The 24,195-nt window shown below is 47.5% G+C and overlaps 1 protein-coding gene across 1 annotated transcript in view; it reads left to right on the top strand.

Moving 5' to 3' along the window:
- rreb1a (ras responsive element binding protein 1a) overlaps window positions 1-24,195 on the top strand; it is a 144,674-nt gene that overhangs the window by 45,565 nt on the left and 74,914 nt on the right. Inside the window, exons 3-5 of the mRNA XM_078539559.1 lie at window positions 688-890; window positions 7,097-7,186; window positions 10,636-10,799. Coding sequence (XP_078395685.1) covers window positions 783-890; window positions 7,097-7,186; window positions 10,636-10,799 — 362 coding nt within the window. The 5' untranslated portion in view covers window positions 688-782. The remainder of the gene's footprint in view (window positions 1-687; window positions 891-7,096; window positions 7,187-10,635; window positions 10,800-24,195) is intronic.

Consider the following 24,195-nt stretch of genomic DNA (forward strand, 5'->3'; position numbering starts at 1 on the left):
TGACACACCCACAGTAAATGCATATCACTGCTTACAAGCATGCAAAACTGGTCTACTTTCAAATCAGAATGGCAGTACAAAAGCACAATAGGAAACCTCACGCTGATACCAATGTGATTCTTGTGCAACAATCCTAATTCATCACTATACAATTGCTGGCACCACTAGCATCACCAGTGACAGACTGTAATCATCAGTAGTTCTGGTATTAAACAGACCAAAATGTTCTGTCCTAACGCAACCCTTGTTTGGAAGGACAGAATCTACAACTGGATGTTTTTCTTACCAGTGTAAATAAAAACAGTACAAGAATGGCACAAGAAGAGTTTTACCATTGCATTTTGCCCAAATCCCAGTAGCGATGCTGGGACTGGATTTAGATCACACCCCCATGTAAACAGCAAGCCTCTCCTTGTATGTCTAATCCTGGGCGTTGACATTTTCCAGCCCTGCCTCTGTTAGCTCCTCTTTCTGCCTGGGATTGGTACGTGGGGAATTGTGGTCACCTCCTAGTGGGTCTCTACCCAGACCGGATCGCGCTAACGCACTGCGCCACAATGTGCCGTCACTGCTCTTGTTGGGGAAACTGTCCAAGAACGCGCCTGCCCCTTCTGGGGTCTGCTGTCCAATGTGCGGCGAGGCACCCCTCAGCTAAATGTGTGTGTGTTGTGTTGTGTTGTGCTCCAGCAGAAAGCGAGACCGAGGTAATCCCCACCAGCAAGGGGGCAGCCGTGATTTTGCCAAACAACCCCGAAAGCGACGATTTGTCTTCCGTAAAGTCCATGATGTCGACGGTGATGAATGTGGGAAGTCTCAGTGGGGAGGCGGGCGAGCCCCCAAGTAACAAAAGCCCCTTGAAGTCTTCAGCTCGAACTGGGAAGATCAAGCAGGTAGGCATTGTGGAAAAAGCTGAAACCCGGGGGACTCCCACCACCGGCCACTCTGTCACTTGCACAGACTCTGCTTAATTCTTAATTCACCCCGGAGACCGATCTGATTTTCCCCCTTGTCACCCGTCACTCTGGGTGCCGTATTTGCCTGTGTGTCAGAATGTTGTGGGCTCACGACTCTGGAGTGGGATCTAAGCTGACACTCCTGAGTGCAAAACTGAGAGAGTGCTGCACAGTCAGAGGCGCTGTCTTTCGGATAAGATGTTAAGCATAGGTCTGCCCTCTCGGGTAGCCATGAAAGACCCGGTGACACTATTTCCAGAAGAGCAGGCGAGCTGTCCCTCTGTGCCCCGGTCAATATTTATCAACATCACAAACACGTCAACCAACATTATTGAGAAAACAAATGACCTGGTTTAACTAGTTGCTATTTGCGGGAGCTTACTGTGTGTAAATTGGCTTCCATATTTCCTACATTGCAACAGCGACTACACTTCAAAAATGATTCCATTGGCTATCCTGAGGTCGTGAAAGGCGCTATATAAATGTAAGCTTGAATTCTTTCTTTACAAAATAATAGTTTGACTTGTGCCTCTTGCTTTCGTCAATGTGTCGATGTTTGTCTCATTAGGGTGCCCCTCCAACCACGCGCTCCCCCACCTGCCACCACTCACTCCCTACCCAATTGGTAACCCGCACGTCAGACTTTGAGAAAGCTCAGGTCAGGATTTTACTGAGTGAGCCTCTGGTCATTCGCATCCCAGGATATAAATCCACATTGGGCCCTGGCAAACCCAGCCCTCAAAGCCCAGTCACAACCAAAGCAAACCCCGAATGAAGTCTTGCTGCAGTCAGCAAGCTGAGATGGGCAATTTAACAGGGACATGAGTTCCATTATCATGAGGTTCTTTGGTGTGTTTTATGCAACCCGAGAAGGCAAAATCCCCCAGCTCTGAGGGGAGAATCATGCCATAATTACCAAAGAGTTTATCCCAAGCTCCCAATAAATCCAACCGTTCAACTCAACATTCAGGCAGCCCATTAATAATAAGAATGCTGTTAATAATCAGGACGCTGCTCTTAAATATTCGCCGCAGTGAGCTCTGCGAACATCTTGTATTTAGGAGTGTTTCGAGTATCTGTTGGTACACTAGTGTAACCCAATGGTGTAGCAATATGGTGAACTGAACAAAAAAATCATGGGGGTTTGTGGTTGGCATTGGGCGCAGGTGGGGGCTTAAATGGCCAAAAACATGGAAGCGTGTTGGGAGGTTGACTCCAACCCAATGAATTCTGGGTTTTACTCGGGCAGGGCAATTGGTGGGTGGCCAACCCGCTCCCAGGAGGCGGGTTGGCATCTTAAATATGGCGGACATGTCCAGGAGCTGCAACGAAGTGAGGACAGGCTCGGTAGGAGGGGACGGGGGTGGGGGTGGGGTTTCGGGTGTGGTGAAAAAGAATATTTTAAGAGCAGCGTACTGAGGAATAGGTTGCATTCTCATTATTAACAGGCTGCGTGAACGTTGAGCTGAATTGCTGGGTTTGCTCCTCTTGCAATACTCAAGTTGAAGAATAATAAAATGAGCCAACGTTTAAGAAGATGAGAAATAGGAGCAGGAGAAGACCATTCGGCCCCTCGGGGCCTGCTACACCATTCAGTATAATCATGGCTGATCTTCTGCCTCAACTCCACTCTCCCACCCGCTTCCCATATCCCTTGATACCCTCAAGAGATGATAAAATCTGTCAATCCCAGCCTTGAATATACTCAATGGTGGAGCATCCATTACCCTCTGGGGTAGCAGTTATACAGATTCACAACCCTTTTGAGTGATGGGATTTCTCCCTGTCGCATTCATCACCCCTTATCAAGGGCAGCAGATTTCCTTCCCTAAAGAAGATTAGTGAACCAGATGGATTTTTACGACAATCGATGGTAGTTTAATGGCCATCGTCGAGAGTAACTTTCAAGTCCAGATTTTATTAATTGAATTTAAATTCCACTGGGTGCCTTGGTGGGATTTGAACCTGTGTCCCTAGAGCATTAGCCTGGGCCTCTTGCTTACTAGTCCAGTGATATTACCACTATTCCAACATCTCACCTGTCGCCACTGTCCCACCCACCCTCCAGGGTTCCCACTGCTGACCCCCTTGGTGGAAAGTGTATGTGTGAGCGTCCGAGTGCGGATGAGATTTGAGTTGGCTGAGGTGCTCAGCTCGTTGGACCTGAATCCAGACACGAGCATTTCTGAGGGGCCAGCCGGCCGTGGTCAGGGAGCTGCATCCCACAACCACAGTCAGTACCTTCAGGAGAAGAAATAAGTAAAGTCCAAACATTGAGATGGGGGTGGGGCGGGAGGGGAAGAGTAGAACTGGTTATATTGAGGCAGCACTTGATGTGTTAAAGACTCGCTTTTGTATCGCGCCTTTCATGACCACAGGATACCCCAACACACTTTATAGCTAATGAAGTACTTTTTGAAGTGTATGATGTAGGAAACGTGGCAGCCAATTTGTGCACAGCAAGCTCCCACAAACAGCAACGTGGTAATGACTGGATAATCTGTTTATGTGATGTTGATTGAGGGATAAATATTGGTCAGGACACCAGGGATAAATAAGTTTTTATTTTTTTGGGAGCTTTTGTGTTTACCTGAGAGAGCCATGTCCCATCTGAAAGACAGCACCTCTGACAATCCAGCGCTCCCTCAGAACTGCGCTGGAGTGTCAGCCTTGATTTTTGTGCTCAGGACTGGGACCCAGACCCTTCTGCATCGGGGCCAAGAGCGCTACCAACTGAGCCACCGCTGACGCGCAAAATTTACCCGTTGCATTTAAAGGCTGCGCGAAGGAAGCAAATCGGCACTCCGAAGGAGTCTCTGTGCTTTAACGCAGCCGGGTTCCGGACTGACTGGGGAAAGGGCTGTAAAGCAATATCAGCTTCAGATGCTATCGAAAGTAGTCAACCAAGCCGTAAATGTGATAAGCCATGTGCTGAAAAAGTATTGGACCCTCCTGCCCTGGTCAATGTGCTTGAAATACAGAATTGGTAATTTTTTTTTTAAGCAAGGTGCTGAAAGGACCTGTTACACCCAGCGTTTTGTTTTCTGATAACGAGCTTTCTGTTTTTGTTCAATTCTACCCTGACTGTCGTGCGCAGCAGTAAAAACCTCCAGTAGCAGCTGTCGCGGCTGGTAAACATTTGCACTTTTCCCTGCAGCAGAGTGTACAGTCTTTCCATTTGTTTGACTGACCTGCCCTGTGCCATGTGCTGGTATGGGAGTCAGTTTTGCTTCTAGTTAATGATAAACTGCAGAGTCAATATTCATCGGGCCAGGTAGTGTAGCAGCATAGCTCTGATCTCCAGTCCAAGGTTAAACAGGGGAGGGGGGTGGGGGTGGGGGTGGGGTAGTGGAGAGTAAAACATGATCAAGTCAGATTGTAAAGTTGAAAGGCAAATGTACCAAAGTACAGGCGTCCCTGTAATCTTCAGACGCGCAATACTTTTGCTGAATTTATTGGTTCCCTTTTTTATTTGAGAGAAGGACCCGGGATGTAAACGGCTAACAGCTCATTAGAGTGGGAGTACATTCGACTCTGATGCCAAACACTGCTTTCCTTCAATAACAAACAACCAGCTCGCTTGCTGCAGCAACGCTAGCGCCTATCGTTTCTGGTGGACTAGGTCAACGAGGTATTTTTAAAACTGCGGCTGAGGTTCTGACGCACCCCGGGTACACACTGCAGCACAGATCTTGGCTGACCCAGCAGTCCGTTGGCAGAATCCCAAGCTCACAATCATCTAGTTGACTGTTCCATCTGGAAAACTCATTGTACACAGGGGAGGGGTTTTTATTTTCTGGGAGTGTAAGTCTCCGGCAGCAGTGATGCCCCGTTTTTAAAAAAAAATCTTCACTCTTCGTCACAGCAAAGGTTGCATTGGTGTCCAACCCGCGCACTGCCCGAAATTTAAACCTCCACATGGGTCTGTGTTCCTTTGTACTCTCTGAGCTCTTGTACAGTTTGTATCCAAAATGTGTTGGGTATTCTCTGTCACTGAATAAACATGGAAATGTTAAGCTAAAGTGTAGTGAAGGATACACATGACCTCATACACCATGATTGAGCTGCTTTGGATGGCATTCGGTCTGCTCCCGGGAGCTTTCCCTAATCTTTCCCATGAAATGTCTCCTGTCGTTTTTCTTTCTTTCTTTCACCCATGTTCTCCTCATTATTTTCATTTTTCTTCCTCGCCTTCCTCACCTGAAGCGTTGACTCCTTGATGGAGCCAAGGCTCCACATGTCGGGTTGGCCCTCCAAGCGACCCTGCCCAAGTGGTCATTATTCACGCATGACCCTGGGCAACGAGTGCTGTTTGGCTATTTGAACAGGAGAGGCACTGCAATAATTCAAACGTGGACTGTGCCTGATACTCCATTTGGTGTGTGGCAAGGCAGATTGGAAAATGTAGTGTAGCTTGGTCACAGGTGTGAAAAGGCTAGAATAATTTTTTTTTAACAAACGTATAAAAGTCAGGCGGCTGCCCAATAGAATGCATACTTCTACCATGCTGTGTTAGTTCAATGTTAAACAGTTGAACGGACTTAGCCACTGCCCTTTCTTTATGACAATGATGCAGCTGCTCCTTGAAGCGCTTCCCTACCTGGTTGATGCCCTGTAACTGCAAAGCTGAAGAAAGAAATTTTTTTATTAAGAGCATCCATCTCGCCGAGGAAGCTTTAGTCCAACCCACGTGCAACAACCTGCTCCGAAAACTCTGCTCGTGTTTTGACTGCTGTGACAAATTGCACCGCAGCAGCTGAGGCAATCCACAACAGTCTAAAACAATCAACAACATTTGAAATAAAACAACCCATAATGTTCTTAAAATAAGTCAATTCACCCCATCTCCCACCGCAGCAGCTGAGGCAATCCACAACAGTCTAAAACAATCAACAACATTTGAAATAAAACAACCCATAATGTTCTTAAAATAAGTCAATTCACCCTATCTCCCAATGTTATCGGATCCTTTAAAACATTCCAGGAATCGGATCTGCATTTTCTCCAAAAACTAATCAGTTTTTCCTCGGGCCACACCCTATCCGTGTACCATGTTTTGTTGAAATCGTCCATTAGCTTTTGAGATACATTGTTTACAGACTAACGGGTGAAAACATTACCTCTGCCCACCTTCAGCGATGAGGGTAATAATATGCATCCCGAGATATATATAGGTACGCACATACACACGCGTGTGCACATTTACACGTAATCATTTACACAGAAGTGTGAGTCTTTTCAAACATTACCTGAAATGCTATTGGATCGCCCTCTCAAAGGGCTAGTACAGGCCGGAAGGGCCGCATGGCCACCCCCTGTGCTGTCTGAGAGTGTGATCTGCCCGAAAGGGTGGTGGAAGCAGATTCAATCGTAACTTACAAAAGGATGTGAGGTTAATGCATGGAAAGGGAAAAGAGCTTGCAGGTCTACTGGGAAAGGACAGCTGAGTGGGGATAATTGGATAGCTCTTTAAAAGAGCTGGCACAATCATAGTGGGCCAAATGGACTCATACTATGCAGTACGATTCTATCACCCACTCTGTTTGAGGAATTAAAACTCTTGGTATTTGTGGGGAAGATTACGGTTTGATTGATAGATGCTACTTGTTTGACTAACGTCAGGATAACCATGTTCCACCCAGGTCAAACAACCCTTATTCACCACTGTACTCCACTACCAATTTCCAGGCTATGTCTTTTCAAAGAAAAACCTTTTTTTATTTTTCTTTGACCGCTGTTAAGAGACCCGCTTTGTTTCATTGTAAGAAAAATTGAATCCTAACCACAATCCAAACCTTGCTGTACCTTTTCACGTCCCGTGCAGATGGGTAGGGAAATCGGAGCGAGTCGACCTGCATTCCGAGCTTGACCATCCCCTGGGTGCATTGGCAGAGGCGCACACTGCTTCAGCCAGTGTGGAGACCGCCTGCTCTTTAGTTAGTCATCCCTCCGCGCAGGAGTAGTGGGAAGCATCTTTTACTGAACCCTTGGCTTCTAATGAGGAACACACGCTTACAATGTGCATGATGCTGCATGTGACTGTGACTCATTCCCCTTTGTGAAGCGGCCCCTGTCGACTCTGACTTTGTTTTCACACGTGCTTCTTCTTACGTATGTATGTATCAATCTTCTGCCAACTACAGGAAGCCAAAGAAGAGAAGTCTTTCTTTATTTGCCCTCTGTGCGAGAAGAACTGTGGAACACAGCACCAGTTAACCATGCACATTCGACAGGTATGTTGTGGTTCATTGCATCATCATCTACAGCTGAGACAGTTCAGGCCCAGCACTTTTTATCGTTAGCTCTGCGGGTTTGATGTGGTGAAAAGTTATACCCTGCGTCGCGAGCTTTTTACCATAAGCCGTGTTCTTAAATTAATAACGCCAAGTTACAAAGACATGAAAGGAAAATGCACAGTTGCACGACGCAGTCCTTAAAAGTGCACTTTCAGGGCTTTGTAGAATTAGGAAGGCACAGCAGCTTCGTCTTTGCAAGCAGCATGTGTGATGGTTTGATTCATTGTGCCGGCTAACCTCTCCTCTGTTTGCATCGCAGCAGGAACTCCTTGGGCTTACAGTTTGCTGCAGCGCAGCCATTTCCCTACCCCCTACCAGGAGGGCAGGGGCTGAATTAATGTGACACGCTGCAATATATTGTACTGAAATTAAAAGTGCCAACCACTGTGCCCAGATAAAGTGACAGTGCACACGCATTAACAGTTGTCTCGTCTATACCACATCACCCTCCATTGTCGTGTTTAGTCACCACTGTCGTTGGCCGATTTGACCTTGCATTATAGGAACCACTCATTTTTCACTGCCATTGTTTTGGACAGAAATGAAAACTGGGCTGTTCCTGTAATGGAGGGGGTGTGATCTGCAAGGCCAGACTATGTCCATGTGGTGGGATGAAAATTTACCTGTAATTTCTTGTGTCCATTGTAAATTCCTAAGTCTGCAATCAGAATGGAAACCCTCAACATAAACTCGTCAGTGTGTGCATCTGCTACATTGTGCAATCTGACCAACTCACCAAAGCTCCTTCGACAGCATCTTCCAAACCTGTGACCTCTCCCACCTGGAAGGAAAAGGGCAGCAGGTGAATGGGAACACTACCACTTGCAAGTTCCCCTCCAAGTCACTCACCGTCCTGACTTGGAAATATATCGCCGTTCCTTCACTGTCACTGGGTCAAAATCCTGGAACTCCCTCCCTAACAGCACTGTGGGTGTACCTACACCACATGGACTGCAGCGGTTCAAGAAGGCAGCTCACCACCACCTTCTCAAAGGCAACTAGGGATGGGCAATAAATGCTGGCCCAGCCAGCAACGCCCACATTACATGAAGGAGTAAAAAAACTACATTTCTCCAATACTACTTTCTGAAATTTACTAAGAAAAGCAACGGTGAATGAAAATAATCAAAATTTCGAATGTTCAAAATAAGAATTCAGATAAAGTGGAAAGTTATATATTTCACATGGTATACACATACACGCATCAGTATTCCCTGACATTGGGACACCGCTATAAGTGCCACCTTCAGGTGAAGCAGCGTGAGAGAGCGTGAGGTAATTGGACTAGGCTATTCAATCCCCATTTTAAAGTCCTACCCAAATGCTTACTTTCTTTAACTCCATTCCAGAATGTAGTTGCAAAGTGACCGTTTGACGTCAGCAGCTTCCCTTTTGAAAGTTGTCCCCCAGCTTTTTGTTCAAGGTAAATTTGGGAAACCTTTGAACTGAAAGTGCTAGAGGCCAAACAGATTATAGCCGGCTGAATTGTACTGGTCCATCCCAGGAAACTGGGCATGATGCACATAACTCAGAATCCACTATTCTGGTTCAGCTCATTAGAGCTGTGGGTGAAAAAAATATCAAGTTCAAGCTTAAGTCCAGGGTGTTAGGAGAGGCTGAGACCTTAAGTAAGAACATTAAAGAAAATGTTGAAAGACCCAAAAGACAATTCAATGAATAAGTAATTATGTTGTTATGAAGTGTGTGGCCTTATTTTTCAAAAACTAGTCCAAACCTCCTGACTCCCCAAAGCCTGTCCACCATCCACAAGGCAAAGTCAGGAGGGTGTTGCAATACTCCCCACTTGCCTGGATGAGTGCAGCTCCAACAACACTCAAGAAGCTTGACACCATCCAAGACAGTAAAGTGTGCTTGCTCAGTATCCCATCCACCACTGGCACATGGTGGTAGCAGTTTATACCATCTGCAAGATGCAATGTAGTGACTCGCCAAGACTCCTTAGACAGCACCGTCCAAACCTGTGACCTCTATCACCTAGAAGGACAAGGGCAGCAGATGCATGGGAACCCCACCACCTGCAAGTTCCCCTCCAAGTCACTCACCATCCTGACTTGGAAATATATCGCCGTTCCTTCACTGTCACTGGGTCAAAATCCTGGAACTCCCTTCCTAACAGCGCTGTGGGTGTACCTACACCACATGGACTGCAACGGTTCAAGAAGGCAGCTCACCACCACCTTCTCAGGGGCATTTAGGGATGGACAATAAATGCTGATCTTCCCAGATCTCATGAAAGAAAAAAAAAATACCCTTATTTGAGGCAGATAGAAAAGTTTCTGTTACTGAGGGAAAAAAATGGGGTAGGAAAAAAAACATTTCAGAAAGCAGTTTGACTGATTTATGGAAACCACTGGGCAGATTGCAGAATCATTAGCTGATGAGTTTTCACAGAAAAACCCCTGGGTGAATGTGGACAAAGGAATTTATAACGAGGGCAAATTGACATAGAAGATGAGGCAAAATCATTGCAACAGAAAGTCGGGCTTTTGCAGACAGGAAGGGCAGCCAGACACAGGATATTTAATAATTGTTTGATCTTTTGGTCATTTTTTTTTTGAGTAAGAAGTTGCCAGCAGGCCAGTATTTGGAACTATGGCAGAACGGGGGGCCTAAGAGTTGGCGACACACAGTTTCTATGGCCTCAATCCTTCACGGGGCATTTATTTGGGGACGCTCTGGAAAATTAATAACTCGAGGCCAAAAAAAAAAGGTTGAAATTGGTCCCTCGTCAAATTTTATTTAAAAGGGTGTGAAGTGGGTTTACAAGGGCATTCGTCTCGTTGGACCATCCGTTTCAGACCACCGCTGGAATAAAAACAAGAACGTGCTGGATAAACTCAGCAGGCCCGGCCGCATCTGCGGAGAGAGAGAAACGAGAGTTAATGTTTCCAAGTCGCACCTGACTCTTCAGGACTTTCTTCGTTTTGAAGAAGAGTCATATTTGAAACGCTGACTCCGTTTTGCTCTCCGCAGAAGCTGCTGAGTTTTTCCAGCACTTTCTGTTTTTATTTGAGATTTCCAGCAACTGCACTTATTATATTTTTGCTTTTGTTTTAACACTAACGCTGCGTTCTATTATAGTTATCATTTCCATTTCAAAACTGGCTTCAGGTCAGCTTTCTGTCACATAACAGCAGAAAAGGAATGGGATTCAGTGGATGCCCTGTTTTTTTTTTTGCCGATTCTGAGGCTGGGAATTCCGTGGGTTTGTGCAGGAGAGGGTAGTGGAGGGGGTGGGGGGGGGGATAAAATCCAACGCGGTGCGCCGAGCAAGAGGAATGTCGTGCTATCCGACAACTGAGGTCGTGGTCTTTGCGTTTGTCATCCAGAGTTCTAACCGGAACTCTTTTTTTGTCTCTCTGCAGCACAACACTGATGGCGGAGGGAACACCCACTCTTGCAGCATTTGTGGCAAGTCCCTGAGCTCTGCCAGCTCGCTGGACCGCCACATGTTGGTCCATTCTGGGGAACGACCGTACAAGTGTACAATCTGTCACCAGGCCTTCACCACCAACGGCAACATGCACAGGTGAGTACTGGCGGGTCGGTGTGGAGACCGTGGCGCAGTGGTAATGTCGCTGGGTTAATGAACCTGTGAGAAGCCAAGGGTACTGGGTGAAGCAGGTTCAAATGCCCACCATGGCAGCTGGTGGAATTTAAAGCTTTGAATGGTAGTATGCCAGTAATGGTGGCCACAAAACTAGTGCTGTTAAAAACCCATCTGGTTCACTAATGCCCTTTAGGGAAGGAAATCTGTCTTTACCCAGCCTGGCCTACATGTGACTCTGGACCCACAGTTAATGTGCTTGACTCTTAACTGCCCTCTGAAATAGTCTAGCGAGCCACTTAGTTCAAGGGCAACTAGGGATGGGCAACAAATGTCGTGCTGCCCACACCCCATGAAAGGATAAGCCAAAAAGTCGAAGAGAGGCTGCCCTGAAATGAGGGTGGCAGCTATACTGTGGGTTGTGCTTTTTTTTTTAATAGATGTGGATTTTGAATGCACTGCCTTATAAGGTTTGTAAATTTAGTCATAGCCTTATTGGATAAATACTTTAAGGAGAAAAAATGTTGCAGGGGGATGGGAAAAACTAGAGAGTGGGACTGACTGATTTGCTCTCTGAAAGAGCCAGTGTAGGCTCGATTGGCCGAATGGCCTCCTCCTAGGCTGCATTATTCTACGATTCTATCCCATAATTTTGCCATATGCTGTTCTACGTGCATGTCCTGGCTAAGAAATAGTTCCCAGCTTTCCTTTTCCCTTTGTATGAGACGGATCATCTTCTTGTACATCGCATTTAGATGGGCCTCACTTGAGATCTTTCCAATTGCAGAACTAGGAATTATCCCTTGTACAGTTGCTGCTGTGACAATTCCTGCTCCAGCTGGTGTGATGTGGGTTTGTGGCTGTGCCATTCAGGGAACTGATCCATGCAGACCCATGTGCTTTTCCATTTATGGGGTTGAGAGAGAGGCAGAGAGAGAGAGAGGCATCATTGACTGCTTGTCCTGACGGCCAGCTATAGAATGGTGACAGAGAGTAGGGGAATGTCACTTTGCTCATCCCATCAGCCTGGGAGCAGTTCCTTCAATATCAGGGGGCAGATCGAAGGGGAGAAAATGACTGAAAAATTGAATATATATTTCCAGTAAGCGGAGCTATAATGGTAAACACAGATGTCCTTGTGAAGAAACAACCTTTCTGATTAAAAATGGAAACTGGAGAAAGCAAGTCTGAGAGAATTCCACTCAACAATCTTGTACTGAACTTTCTGTCAATATTATACCTGTCATGTGACATCAATGTTGCAACATAATGGAAGGATGCCATGCTTCATACGCTTGCAAAATAAACAATAACACTGTACGGAGCATGTATACTTCACACCTTGTGTATGTTCTCTGTTAACGTAGTCCTTTTCTCCCTAGCAGGACCCTACCCCTTTACGAGGTTGTCTAGTGTAGTGGATACTATTATGGACTTTTGCAAAATTGAGAATCTGTGTAAAATCCTCCCTTTAGAATACTGTAGTGTCCCCGTGCACCGATCCCACCCTTCCCCCCACCCCACTTTCCCTAAGAACAATTCTTCCTCTCCTCAATAGGATAACCCTCTTTCGCCTATTAACCCAATTGTTATATTATTTCCCGGAACGGCCTTGCAGTGGGGTTTATTGTACTGAACAAAATAGCAGCATTTACAGAGGAAGCTGCAACAAATGCAGGAATCGAGACAAGTCTCCATTGCAGCTCAGCAACATCTTTAGTATTATAGCTCTCTCTCACACACACACACACACTCTCACATTTGCACATACATACAGGCACACAGACATTTGCGCACATATACACGCACACCTGTGCGCATACTTGCACGTACGCACCCATATGTGCGCACAGGACACGCACACACAGCACACATGCACTCGCGCACATACATGCGCAGATACACATGCGCAGACACACTCGCAACATGCACGTTCGCACACATGCACACTTATGTGCACGTGCACGCTTGCACACTCGTGCAAATGCACGCTTGCGCACATCTGCACACGCATACTCGCGCACATCTGCACACGCACACGCACATCTGCAACACGCACATGCACACATGCGCATGCGCACATGCAGACTCGCGCTCACGCACACTTGCGCACACATGCACACACAGACATGCACACACTGCCACGCACACTCACACGCTCGCACATATACACGAGCACACGGGCAGCACACACACTCTTCATTTTCCTTTTTGTCTCCTGTGAGTACAATCATGACTTAAGATCTCCATTTCCCTGCGTGACTGTGTTTGTAACGCTTTTTGTTGAACTATCTGATTTCACTTAGTGGCTGAACTGATGGGAGAGGTCCAAAAGAGAGCCTTTTCTTGCTGACCACAGTTTCTGTGCTTACCTGTGCATATTGTCCTGGGAAAACAAATACTTGCAGAAAAACAAATGATGCAGATAATGGCGACCAGGGGCTGAAGTGACAATTAACGTGCATATTAACACGTGGTTTTAGAATCCAGTCACGGATTTCTGCTTCCTGATTGTTTGTCAGACACATCGGCCCAGACCGTCAGGTCTCCGGACCATTGGAGATTGGATACATCTATCAAAATATGCTTCGGGATCCCTCAGAAGTCCAGACACGCTAACTCTGTGGTAATTGCCTGGGAAGTTTAAACTTCCGATGGGTAATTCCCCTGCTCCCTGGGACCATCCAAAAAAGCTTCCAACCCTGAGTTAGAGTCAGAGGCTCTGGACGGTTCCAACTTAACTTACCTGGATAGTTACCCTAGAAATGTTAAGCTCCTAGTTTAACTCCTGGGTAACTGTACAACTGACCCCACCCCGACCCAACCTGACTACATACGAACATACAAACATACGAATTAGAAGCAGGAGGAGGCCACTCGGCCCCTCAAGCCTGCTGCACTGTTCAGTAAGATCGTGGCTGATCTGATTATAACTTCAACCCCACATTCCTGCCAACCCCGATAACCTTTCACCCCCTTGCTTATCAAGAATCTATTTAGCTCTGCCTTAAAAATATTCAAAGACTCTGCTTCCACCGCCTGTTGAGGAAAAGAGTTCCAAAGACTCATGACCCTCAGAGAGAAAAATAAAATCCTCCTCAGCTCTGATTTAAATGAGCAGCCCCTTGTTTTTAAATGGTTCTAGATTCTCCCACAAGAGGAAACACCCTCTCCACACCCACCCTGTCAAGTCCCCTCAGGATCTTATGTACCTCAATAAAGTCGACCCTTGCTCTTCTAAACTCCAGCGGATACAAGCCTAACCCATCCAACCTTTCCTCAAAAGGCAACCTGCCCATTCCAGGTACTAGTTTAGTCAGCCTTCTCTGAACAGCTTCAATCTAATGCATTTAACATCCTTCCTTAAATAAGGAGACCAATACTGTACACAGTACTCCAGATGTGGAGTAACTAGCTAACGGGCAGCCAGTTTGAATAATTAAAGGCCCAATTACAGGCCATTTTCCCAGAGCTTTGGGCATTTTGCCAGGGGTGGAGCGCACCCCTACCTCTCTCTCTCCCTACCCCCCCTCCATGCCACCTCCCCCTGATTGGGCCAGCAGCAGGGAGAGCCCACCCACCTCCCTTCATTGGCCGCCAACCCCTCCTGCCGACCCTTGACTTGTCCCCGTCCTGGCAATATTGCGGGGGGATGTCGGGCCTCCGACCTGAGGGTGCTGGTCAGCCAAGGAGCTCCCCAGCGTCAAGACCTCCCCTCCTGCTTCTGGAAAGTTCCTGCCCTGTGTAGGACGTCAGGATCGATAACCGCCCACCGTCTCCGCTGGGTAAATGGTTTGCACTGCCCGAATGATGCTTTAAAAATTGAGAAACGTAAAGTGACATTGGGAACTTTCACATCCTGCTTTTGACTTTCGAGGGAGGGTTTAAAAAGGAAAAGCGGCTGAGAAATCAGAAATTTCAGAAAAAAAAGCGTCTGTGCCTCACGACAAGTGCGGTTTGTCCCGGACCCCCATGCAGAGGACGTGCAGCATTCAGCATGGTTCCATTGTTGGGTGCGGCCTGGTGCATGGAGAAGGGTAGGGAAGTGGGATGGAAAGGAATGGAGGGAGGCTTAAATGAGTCATAAATATATATATTCCTTTTTACAAGAATTTCAATTCCTGCTTCTTGCCTTAACGTGCAGCGTGACTGGATTCTGCTGCATCTCCGGCTATTTGCCAACCACCCAGACCCACAGGTTCTGGTTCAACAGCTGTGTCGATGTCAGCGAGGAGGGGCCATGTGCCCATCGGTCTGGCCCGGGTACCACCCCGAACCCTGAGAACCATGGCCGTCTGCCTCAAAGATGTGGGGGCTGCTGGGTGCCCGCCTGCCCTGTGTGTGCACTGGAGTTTCAGAGACTCTCCATTGGCCAGGGACGGGGGATGGGTGGGGATGAGTTGTCCAGTCCGGCCAAGGTATTGACGAGTAAACACTTCTGCTAACTGCCCCATGACTGTGCTATTGTATTGTGGGTCCCAATTTACCATGTCGCACTGGCGTGGTTTGTACTGTATGCTGGGCGAAGGGGGTGGGATTTCTAAGAAGCCCAGTGATATTGCGATATGGGGGGTATAGAGAGAGAGGGAGAGACAGAAAAGAAATTCCCCAGTTTCCCTCTCTTAGAACGTCTCCCAACTTCCCCCTCTTGCCACTGGTCCAGATTACCAGTTTGCCCCAATGAGCTCGAATATTAAGGTCTAAATGTTTGGGATTGCTGTTGCCCGATTTTTTTTTTAAACGTGAAAGTAGGGAACACAGGACATGGCAGGATTTCTTTTCATCTTGTTCTAAATTAGAAGCCAATAATCATGTAACGAGCACAGGCCCTAATTTCTGGGATTCCTTCCCTAAATCCCTGCGCTTCTCTACCTCTCTCTGCTTTAGGGCCCTCCTTAAAATCTACCTCTTTGACCAAACCTTTTTGGTCGCCTCCCTCTTAATACCTCCCTGTGTGGCTCGGTGCCGATCTGGATGAACAGCGCCTCCCCTAAAGCAGCTTGGGTTCGTTAAAGGCGCTATATAAATCCAAGTGGTGGTGGTGGTGGTTGTAAAGGAATGGAACGTTTTTTTGCGAGGCTCACGTTTGCGGGAATCTAAAAGGGACGAGCCCAATCCCCACCCGTTCAGACCGTCACTAACGACCCTCGCCATTACGGGGCATTCCCACGGTGACGCCGGGCGTTTTTTTTGCCGCCTGTACCGGCAGTGCGACTCTTCTGCCAACCGGAGGGCGAATCCTTCGAAAAATCTGGTCAGAAACTAACTTGCGGGTGGGGTAGAGGGGGGAGCGGTTTCTGCTGTAACTCTCACTGCACAAAGGAAGCAGTATCTCTCGGAGAAACGTGGAATTTTTTTTTTCAAAAAAAGCAACTGCATCTGTCAGCCAGCTGCCGATGAATGACAAATGTTGGATCTGTGGAGCTGGTTTATTACATGTTAAAAGGTGTGGAATCCATGAGAGCAGAATCGCTTGGGTTGCAATTATCAATGCTGTATTTCTTTGGATAACAGCATCTTCGTGTGCAGCAGCCAAAGGCGTCCTTATCGACACTATCCCCAGTGCCCTACAAACATACGAAATAGCAGCAGAAGGTCGGCCCCTCGACCCCCTCGAGCCAGCTCCGCCATTCATTAAGATCGTGGCTGATCTGTCTGCGTTTCGAATTCCACATTCCCACCCATCCCCGATAACCCTTGCCTAACAAGTATCTGTCTACCTCCGCCTTAAGAATATTCAGTGACCCCGCCTCCACTGCCTTCTGAGGCAGAGACTTCCAAAGTTGCACAACCCTCGGAGAGAAAAACTCTCCTCATCTCCGTCCTCTGTAGGGCAACCCCTAATTTTAAAACAGTGCCCTCTAGTTCTGGACTCACACACAAGAGGAAACATCCTTTCCACGTCCACCTTGTCAAGATCATTCAGGATCTTATATACTTCAATCAAATCACCCCTCACTCTTCTACACTCCAATGGAAACAAGCTCAGTCGGTCTAAGCTTCCCTCATAAGACAACCCACTCATTCCAGGTATCAATCCAGTAAACCTCCTCTGAACCACCTCCAACACATTTACATCCTTCCTTAAATAAGGAGACCAAAATTGCACACAGTATTCAAGATGTGGTCTCACCAATGCTCTGTACAACTGAAACATAATACCCTTACTTTTATGTTCAATTCCTCTCGTAATAAAGGTTAACATTCCATTAGCCTTATTAATTACTCGCTGTACCTGCATAATAACTTTTTTGTGACTCAAGCACTAGAACACTTAGATCCCTCTGCAGCTCGGAATTCTGCAGCTATTCTCCGTTTAAGTAATACTCTGCTTTTTTTATTCTTCCTGCTAAAGTGAACAACTTCACATTTTCCCACATTATACTCCATCTGCCAGATTTTTTGCCCATTCACTCAACCTATCTATACCCACCTGCAACCTCCTCATGTCCTCTTCACAACATACTCTGTCACATTACACAATACTAAGTCTAATATAACCTGTTCTCTGGTGGGTTCCAGAACGTGCTGCTCTAAGAAACTATCTTGAAAGCATTCTAAGAACTCCTCAACCAGGCTACTACTGCCAATCTGGTTTTTCCAGTTTATCTGTAGATATGATATATGATTATTGTCATCCCTTTATCACAAGCACCCAATATTTCTTCTTGTATAGTTTGTCCTACATTGTGGTTACTGTTAGTGGGCCTGTAGACCACTCCCACTAGTGACTTCTTTCCCCTACTATTCCTCACCTCCACCCAAGCCGATTCTAAATCCTGATCTCTTGAATCAAGGTCATCTCTAACTATTGCAGCAATGCCATCCTTGATTAACAGTGCTACCCCTCCACCTTTACCTAGCTTCCTATTCTTCTTGAATGTCATATACCTCAATATGCAGGACCCTTTGTAACACCTAGTCTTGACTATTGGTGTATTCTTAGGTTTTATCTCTCTGCCCTTTCCTGCTATTCTCCGGCCCTCATTTCCCATATTAATATTACGGTCTCCTGCCTTGAATCCATCCCTTGATTTGCCACATCTACCCAAGCTTGATCCCTCACCCGCCTTTGTTTCGTTTAAAGCCCTTTCTATTTCCTTAGTTTTACAATTTGCAAGAATGCTCGTCCCAGCACAGTTCAGGTGTAGACCACCCCAACAGTACAGTCCCCACTTTGCCCCCAGGTACAGCTGCCAGTGCCTCACTAACTGGAACCCACTTCTCCCACACCAGTCTTTGACCCACGTATTCATTTCTCTAATCTTATTTGCCCTATGCAAATTTGCATGTGGCTCAGATAATAGTCTGGAGATTATTACCTTTGAGGTTCTGCTTCTTAATTTGGTGTCTAGCTCCTCATACTGACTTTGTAGAACCTCCTTTACTAGTTCCACCTATATCGTTGGTCCCTACATGGACCAGGACAACTGGATCCTCCCCCTTCCACTGCAAGTTCCTCTCCAGCCCTGAGCTGATGTCCTGAACCCTGGCACCGGGCAGGCAACATAGCCGTTTGGACTCTTGCCCTTTGCTGCAGAGAACAGTGTCAATCCCCCTCACTATACTGTCCCCTACTACCACTATATTCCCTTTATGCTCCCCCTGCTTGAACGGCTTCCTGTACCTTGATGTCATGGCCAGCCTGCTCATCCACCTTGCAGACCTCTGAATGGTTTCGTCCACACAGGTTGTGAGCACCTCAAACCTGTTGGACAATTGCAAAGTCTAAGGTTCCTCCGCTACTGTCTGCTCAGTTCCCTTTACCTGCTTCACTCACAGTCACGTCCTCCTGTCCCTCAATGCTGAACAAAACGGGCGACCCTATTCTAAGAGGCGTGATAGTCTTCTGGAACAAAAGTGTCCAGGTATTTCTCCCCCTCTCTTATGTTGCGCAGTGTCTGCAGGTCGGCTTCCATATCAATAATCCTGATCCGGAATCCCTCCAGCTGCTTACACTTTCTGCAGATGTCATGGATCGCCTTGGCGTCCAAAAGCACCCACATTCCACAGCTGCAACATAACACCTGTTTTGCCATTGTTACTACTGTTATTTAGTTAATTTAATTACACACTTAATTAACTTAGAGTAATTTTTTTGTATACCACACCTCTCTCCCCCGTGCACTGAATTCCCACGTGAACCTAGTTCACTACTCACGCAGTTCCTGCCTCACTCTTCTGACCCTGCAGAATGATAGCCTGACTGTTCGCAATGCTGATCATTACCTAGCAGAATTGTAGTGGGGAGTGTATGCATACCTCAAATTAATTTGGCATTCAGTCGTTAAACCTAAGACTTTAATTGTACATGTTGGTACTCTACGTTCCTTGGCATTGTTTACTGTCTTAGGCTTTGAGTTGTGTTTGTGGTTCATGGCCCCATCACAAAGAAGGAGATACTTGCGCTTTTTCCGGTCAGTGCTTAGCCTCCACAGCTGGGCACAATATAGCTGCGCGCTGAATCCATTCGAGCCTCAAAGAGAAAGGTAACTCAGTGAATGACAGGAATGGACAGGAATGGTGGTGGACACCCCCCCCCCACCCCCCCCCAACTCACTAGACCACTACGCTCCACAAATTCTGGCCTGTTGATCATTTTGATAGTTCCACCTTTGGAGGTAGTGCCTTCATCTTCTTGGCCTCTAGGCTCTGGAATTCTCCCCCTGACTAAACCTCTCTGCCTCTCTCTCTCTCCTCCTTTAATTCATTTCTTAAAACCCACCTCTGACCAAGCTTTTAGTCATCTGCCCTAATATTTCCTTGTGGGGCTTGGGTGCCAAATTTTGTTCCATAATATTCCTGTAAAGCACTCAGGGACACGTTATGCTGGTAAAGGTGATATATAAATGCAAGTTGTTGTTGCTTGTGGCTAGGAAGTTGTTTTTCCTGTTTTGTTTCGGCCCACCTCTTCCACTGACTCCACGGCAACCCTCTGGGACCTCGCCCAAGTCAGCCGTTCTTTATGGGTGAACCTGGGTAGCGAGCGGTGCGTTGACTATTCGACTGCGAAAGCATCGCAGCCAAACCTGTGGTCCCCTGAACTTCGGCCATCACATTATGCATGTGCTTCCTCCAGCCAGGGCAAGCTGATTGCGTTTGTTTGGCCTCTGTCTGCATCAGCTAACTCAGCTGGGGCCAAATCCACCTTTCAGGAAAAAAACGTTAATTTCTTCTTTTTTTTTTTGGACTTGGCGTGTAAAGATTTACGAGAATGGCTCCGGGGATGAGGGGTTTCAGCTGGGAGGAGAGAGTGGACAAGCTGAGATGGTCCTCCCTAGAGAAGAGGAGGCTGAGAGAAGGTTTGAAAGAGGTGTTCAAAATCATGAGGGTCTCGGCAGAGCAGAGAGAGAGAAACTGTGCCCATTGGTGGAAGGGTTGAGAACCAGAGGGCACAGGTTTAAGGTGATTGGCAAAAGAGAAGCAATGGCGACATGAGGAAAAACTTCTTCATACAGCGAGTGGCTAGGATATGGAATGCACTTCCTGAGTGTGTGGTGGACACAGACTCAACCGAGACATTTTCGAGGAAATTAGACTGTTATCCAAAGAGATGGGAATTGCAGGGCTTCAGGGAAGGGGGGGTGTCAGTGGGAATAGGTAAATTGCTCTTGTGGAGAGCCAGCACCGACATGATGGGCCAAATAGCCTCCTTGAGTGCTGTAACCATTCTGAGATTCTAAAATCACAATAGAAAGCAACAGGTTGTTACACTGATAGGTGAAGTGGGGGCCTGGAGGGAAATTAAAGGGACTTAATACTTTCAGAATGATAAATTTCCTATTTCCAGGACTGTACCTATCCAGCTGCTGCACTGTGATTTGAAGTGACTCTGGATTATGGGATTTTGTGCAGCATAGTTGATCAGTGTTAGTCGTATCAATGTAGCCTATCTCTGTAGGAGGTGAGGACATAAGAATTGGAGCAAGAGTAGGCTATAAGACCCCAACCCCTGTCCCCCCGAGCATGCTCCGCTATTCAATATGTACACATGAAGATACAAAATAGGAACAGAAGTATTCATTTGGCCCCCCCAGAGCCTGCCCTGCCTTTCAATGAGATCATGGCTGATCTGCTTGTGTTTTGAATTCCACATTCCCATCTACCCTGTGATAACCTTTGATTAAGGGAGTCAATCTACCTCCGCCTTGAAAATCTTCAATGATCCTGTCTCCTCTGCCTTCTGAGGCAGAGAGTTCCAAAGTTGCACAACCCTCTGAGAGAAAAAGATCTCCCCTCATCTCTGTCCCTAATAGATCATGGCTGATCTGATCATGGCCTCATCTCCACATTCCTGCCTCTTCTTCATAGCCTTCCACTGTATGCAGTGGAAGCTGTATGCAGCGCTCCAGAAGATGGATTTGTGGATTGTGCAATCATATTTTTAGTTTTGAACTGTTTCTGTACTTCATCCAATAGTTGGTCAAGACTGGACTGGGAGACACGGATGTGTACATAATATTACTCCATGCCTGTCTGGAGCAGCCAGTTATAGATTATATAGTCAGTCGCCGCTCAACATCCTGTAATTAGGGATGTTTGAGTTTTTGAAGTTGTTCTTCAGGTATGTGCTCAGTCATTTTCTATGAAGAACTCTGACAACTACCAGGATCCCCTTTCAAACATCCAGGGGAAAGGAATTACAATGCTAGAGCTAGATTCCTTCCTGTTTAAACTTCTAAATCAGCAAGGAGGTGTGGGATGAATTGACTTAGAAGTCTTAGTTCATAAGACACTCGAAAGAGAGCTCGAATCAGTTTATAGATGGTAGCAGGAAGGTTTGACTCCGCCACAGGCAAGATCACAAACATTGCTAAGCCACAGTATCTAAAAAGAGGATGCTTGCAGTTTTTTAAGTGGTATCCTGGCAAGTTAGCTGCCCAGCTGGGCTCTGTCTATCCGCACGGAGGAGCATTCTGACGCTGCTTCGTGTTGGGCTGACGCCTGCTCAGGTTTTGGAAATCACGCTACGTTTTGGTGTTGTCAGGAAAAAGAAACGCTCGCATTCCTATAGCGCCTTTCCCAACCACCGGATGTCTCGAAGCGCCTGGCAGCCAGTGAAGTACTTGCGTGAAGTGCAGTCGCTGTTTTAATGTGGGAAACACGGCAGCTGATTTGCACACGGCAAACCCCCCACAAACAGCAAGCGCAACAATGACCGGATCGTCTTGATCTTTGGGCGATGTTGACTTGAGTAGGGGGGGGGGGGGGGGGGGGGGGGGACGACAGGTGGGGTGCCTCAAACCCGGCTGTGTCTGCAAACCGGCCATTTTTATTCCTGTGCTCCGAGTTTGCTTGGCGAACCTTGACCCCCACTCGACCCAGACAGAAGAGAGATCATATTGTGTCCCCTATTCGCTGAATTAACGGATTCTGATTCTTCTTTTTCCCCCCTGAAAATCGGCAAGTTCCGAAATCTGGCATGGGCTGGGTCCTGAGGCTGCCGTACTTGAGGTACTCCACCTAATATAGGGCTTGGCAGTGGTGGTGGCCTAGTGGTATTGTCACTGGACCGGTAATCCAGAGACCAAGGGTGATGCTCTGGGGACCACAGCAGATGGTGAAAATTTTAATTCAATAAAAATCTGGAATTAAAAGTCTAATGATGACCATAAAACTGTTGTCGATTGTCGTAAAAACCCATCTGGTTCAATAATGTCCTTTAGGGAAGGAAATCTGCCATCCTTACCTCGTCTGGCCTACACGTGACTCCAGATTCTTAAGTGCCCTCTAAAATGGCCTAGCAAGTTATTCAGTTGCATCAAACTGATAAAAAGTCAATAAAAAGTATTGAAACCGGACGGACCACCCGGCATCGACCTAGGCACCGGAAACGTCATCGGCCAACCCAGATCGTTCACTGTCGCTGGGTCAAAATCCTGGAACTCCCTCCCTAACAGCACCGTGGGTGCACCTACACCACATGGGCTGCAGCGGTTCAAGAAGGCGGCTCACCCACCACCTTCCCAAGGGCGGTTAGGGGATGGGCAATAAATGCTGGCCCATCCAGCGACGCCCACATCCCGTGAATGAGTGAAAAAAGCTAAGTACTGGCCAGGTCAGAGGGCGGGATTGTCCGGCCCGATACTGGCGGGCGTGCTTGACGGGGAAATTTGGAGAGCCGTTAAAAGCCAGCGGCTTTCCACATCCCGCCCTCCCCTGCTCTGTGTCGGGGGTGAAAATTCCGCCCAATGTGACTAAAAGGCTGTCCTGGGTTGTTTTGACACTGCCTTCTCCGACTGTATGTTAGCTGATCTTGGTTAATCTTCAAACAGCCTTTCAGTCTCCTCCAGCAGCACTGGGAGAAAGGCAGCGAGAGAGCTGAGTGATTTGAAACTCTCTTAAAAACCGTTGCCAAATTGTGCAGCGTTGCTCCCGGGCCTGCCTAACCAGAATTCCCAGTTTCGGCCTTGCTTGTTTTATTCAGACAGAAGAGCACCCGGTGCATTTTAAACAATTTTAAAGACGGTGCGTGACCGTCTGGGCAGTTTTCAGCCATCGCGGCTGATGTCTGATGCCGTGGCTGGCACTCTCTGTGATCTTGTTGAGATGTGGCGGTGTAGGCCGTGGCGTTCCATAATCCATGAGATGAACTGACAAGAGGGATGAATGGGAAGTTTTATTTCCCCCTCCTGTTTCCCATCTTTCGCTGTGCCCTCGTTGCGGTAATCGCATGCAGGGGCAGCGCCTTTCGGGCCCGATGTGGCAATTAAAGGCCTATTCAAGCTGGGCCCCACACACACCCCTCCCACCCTCCCATGGTGTCAGTGACTAGGCCGGACGCCTGGGGGTGGCCTCCTGGCGACATTCTAGAGGGACGCCAGCACTCCGAGCAGGCCGAGAGGCCCTCCCTCCCTCCCTGCCTGCCTGCCTGGGACCTGCACCAGCTGCAGCCCACGCCGTAGAGGGGCCGATAAACCCAGCAGCGGTGACCCGGTTGCAAGGGCTTTTCTTCATTCGCCCTTTGTCAAAGTTAGGGGGAGGGCGCCTCCGTTTTGAAGCAGCCCCTCTCTCTCTCTCACTCACTTACCCCACCATCGGCCTGGTGCTGCTGCCTTCAAGCGGGGGGGAGGCCCCGGAGCCCACCTGCCAACCCTGAATTGGACGTTGAGCCCACCCTCCGGCCAGCAATTCAAAATTGACCGTTCCCCTGCACAGTGCAGGTTTCTCAGCCCCCCCAGTTTGAGCCTGGGGTGGTGCAGGGATTCAGAGGCTCGCAGGGAAAAATCCAGCTCCGGGCTCCATTCCCAAAGACTTGTAGGCCTGAAAAAAACTTGAAAATATTTCGTCTGTTTCCATTCCTTTAAACTCTCAGTGTTCCAGGTTGGGCAGCTGCAGTTCAGTTGTCAGCACCCTCACCTCTTGAGTCAGAAGGTTG

Source organism: Cetorhinus maximus, chromosome 3, assembly GCF_964194155.1.
Source record: "Cetorhinus maximus chromosome 3, sCetMax3.hap1.1, whole genome shotgun sequence".
Classification (NCBI taxonomy): Eukaryota; Metazoa; Chordata; class Chondrichthyes; order Lamniformes; family Cetorhinidae; genus Cetorhinus; species Cetorhinus maximus.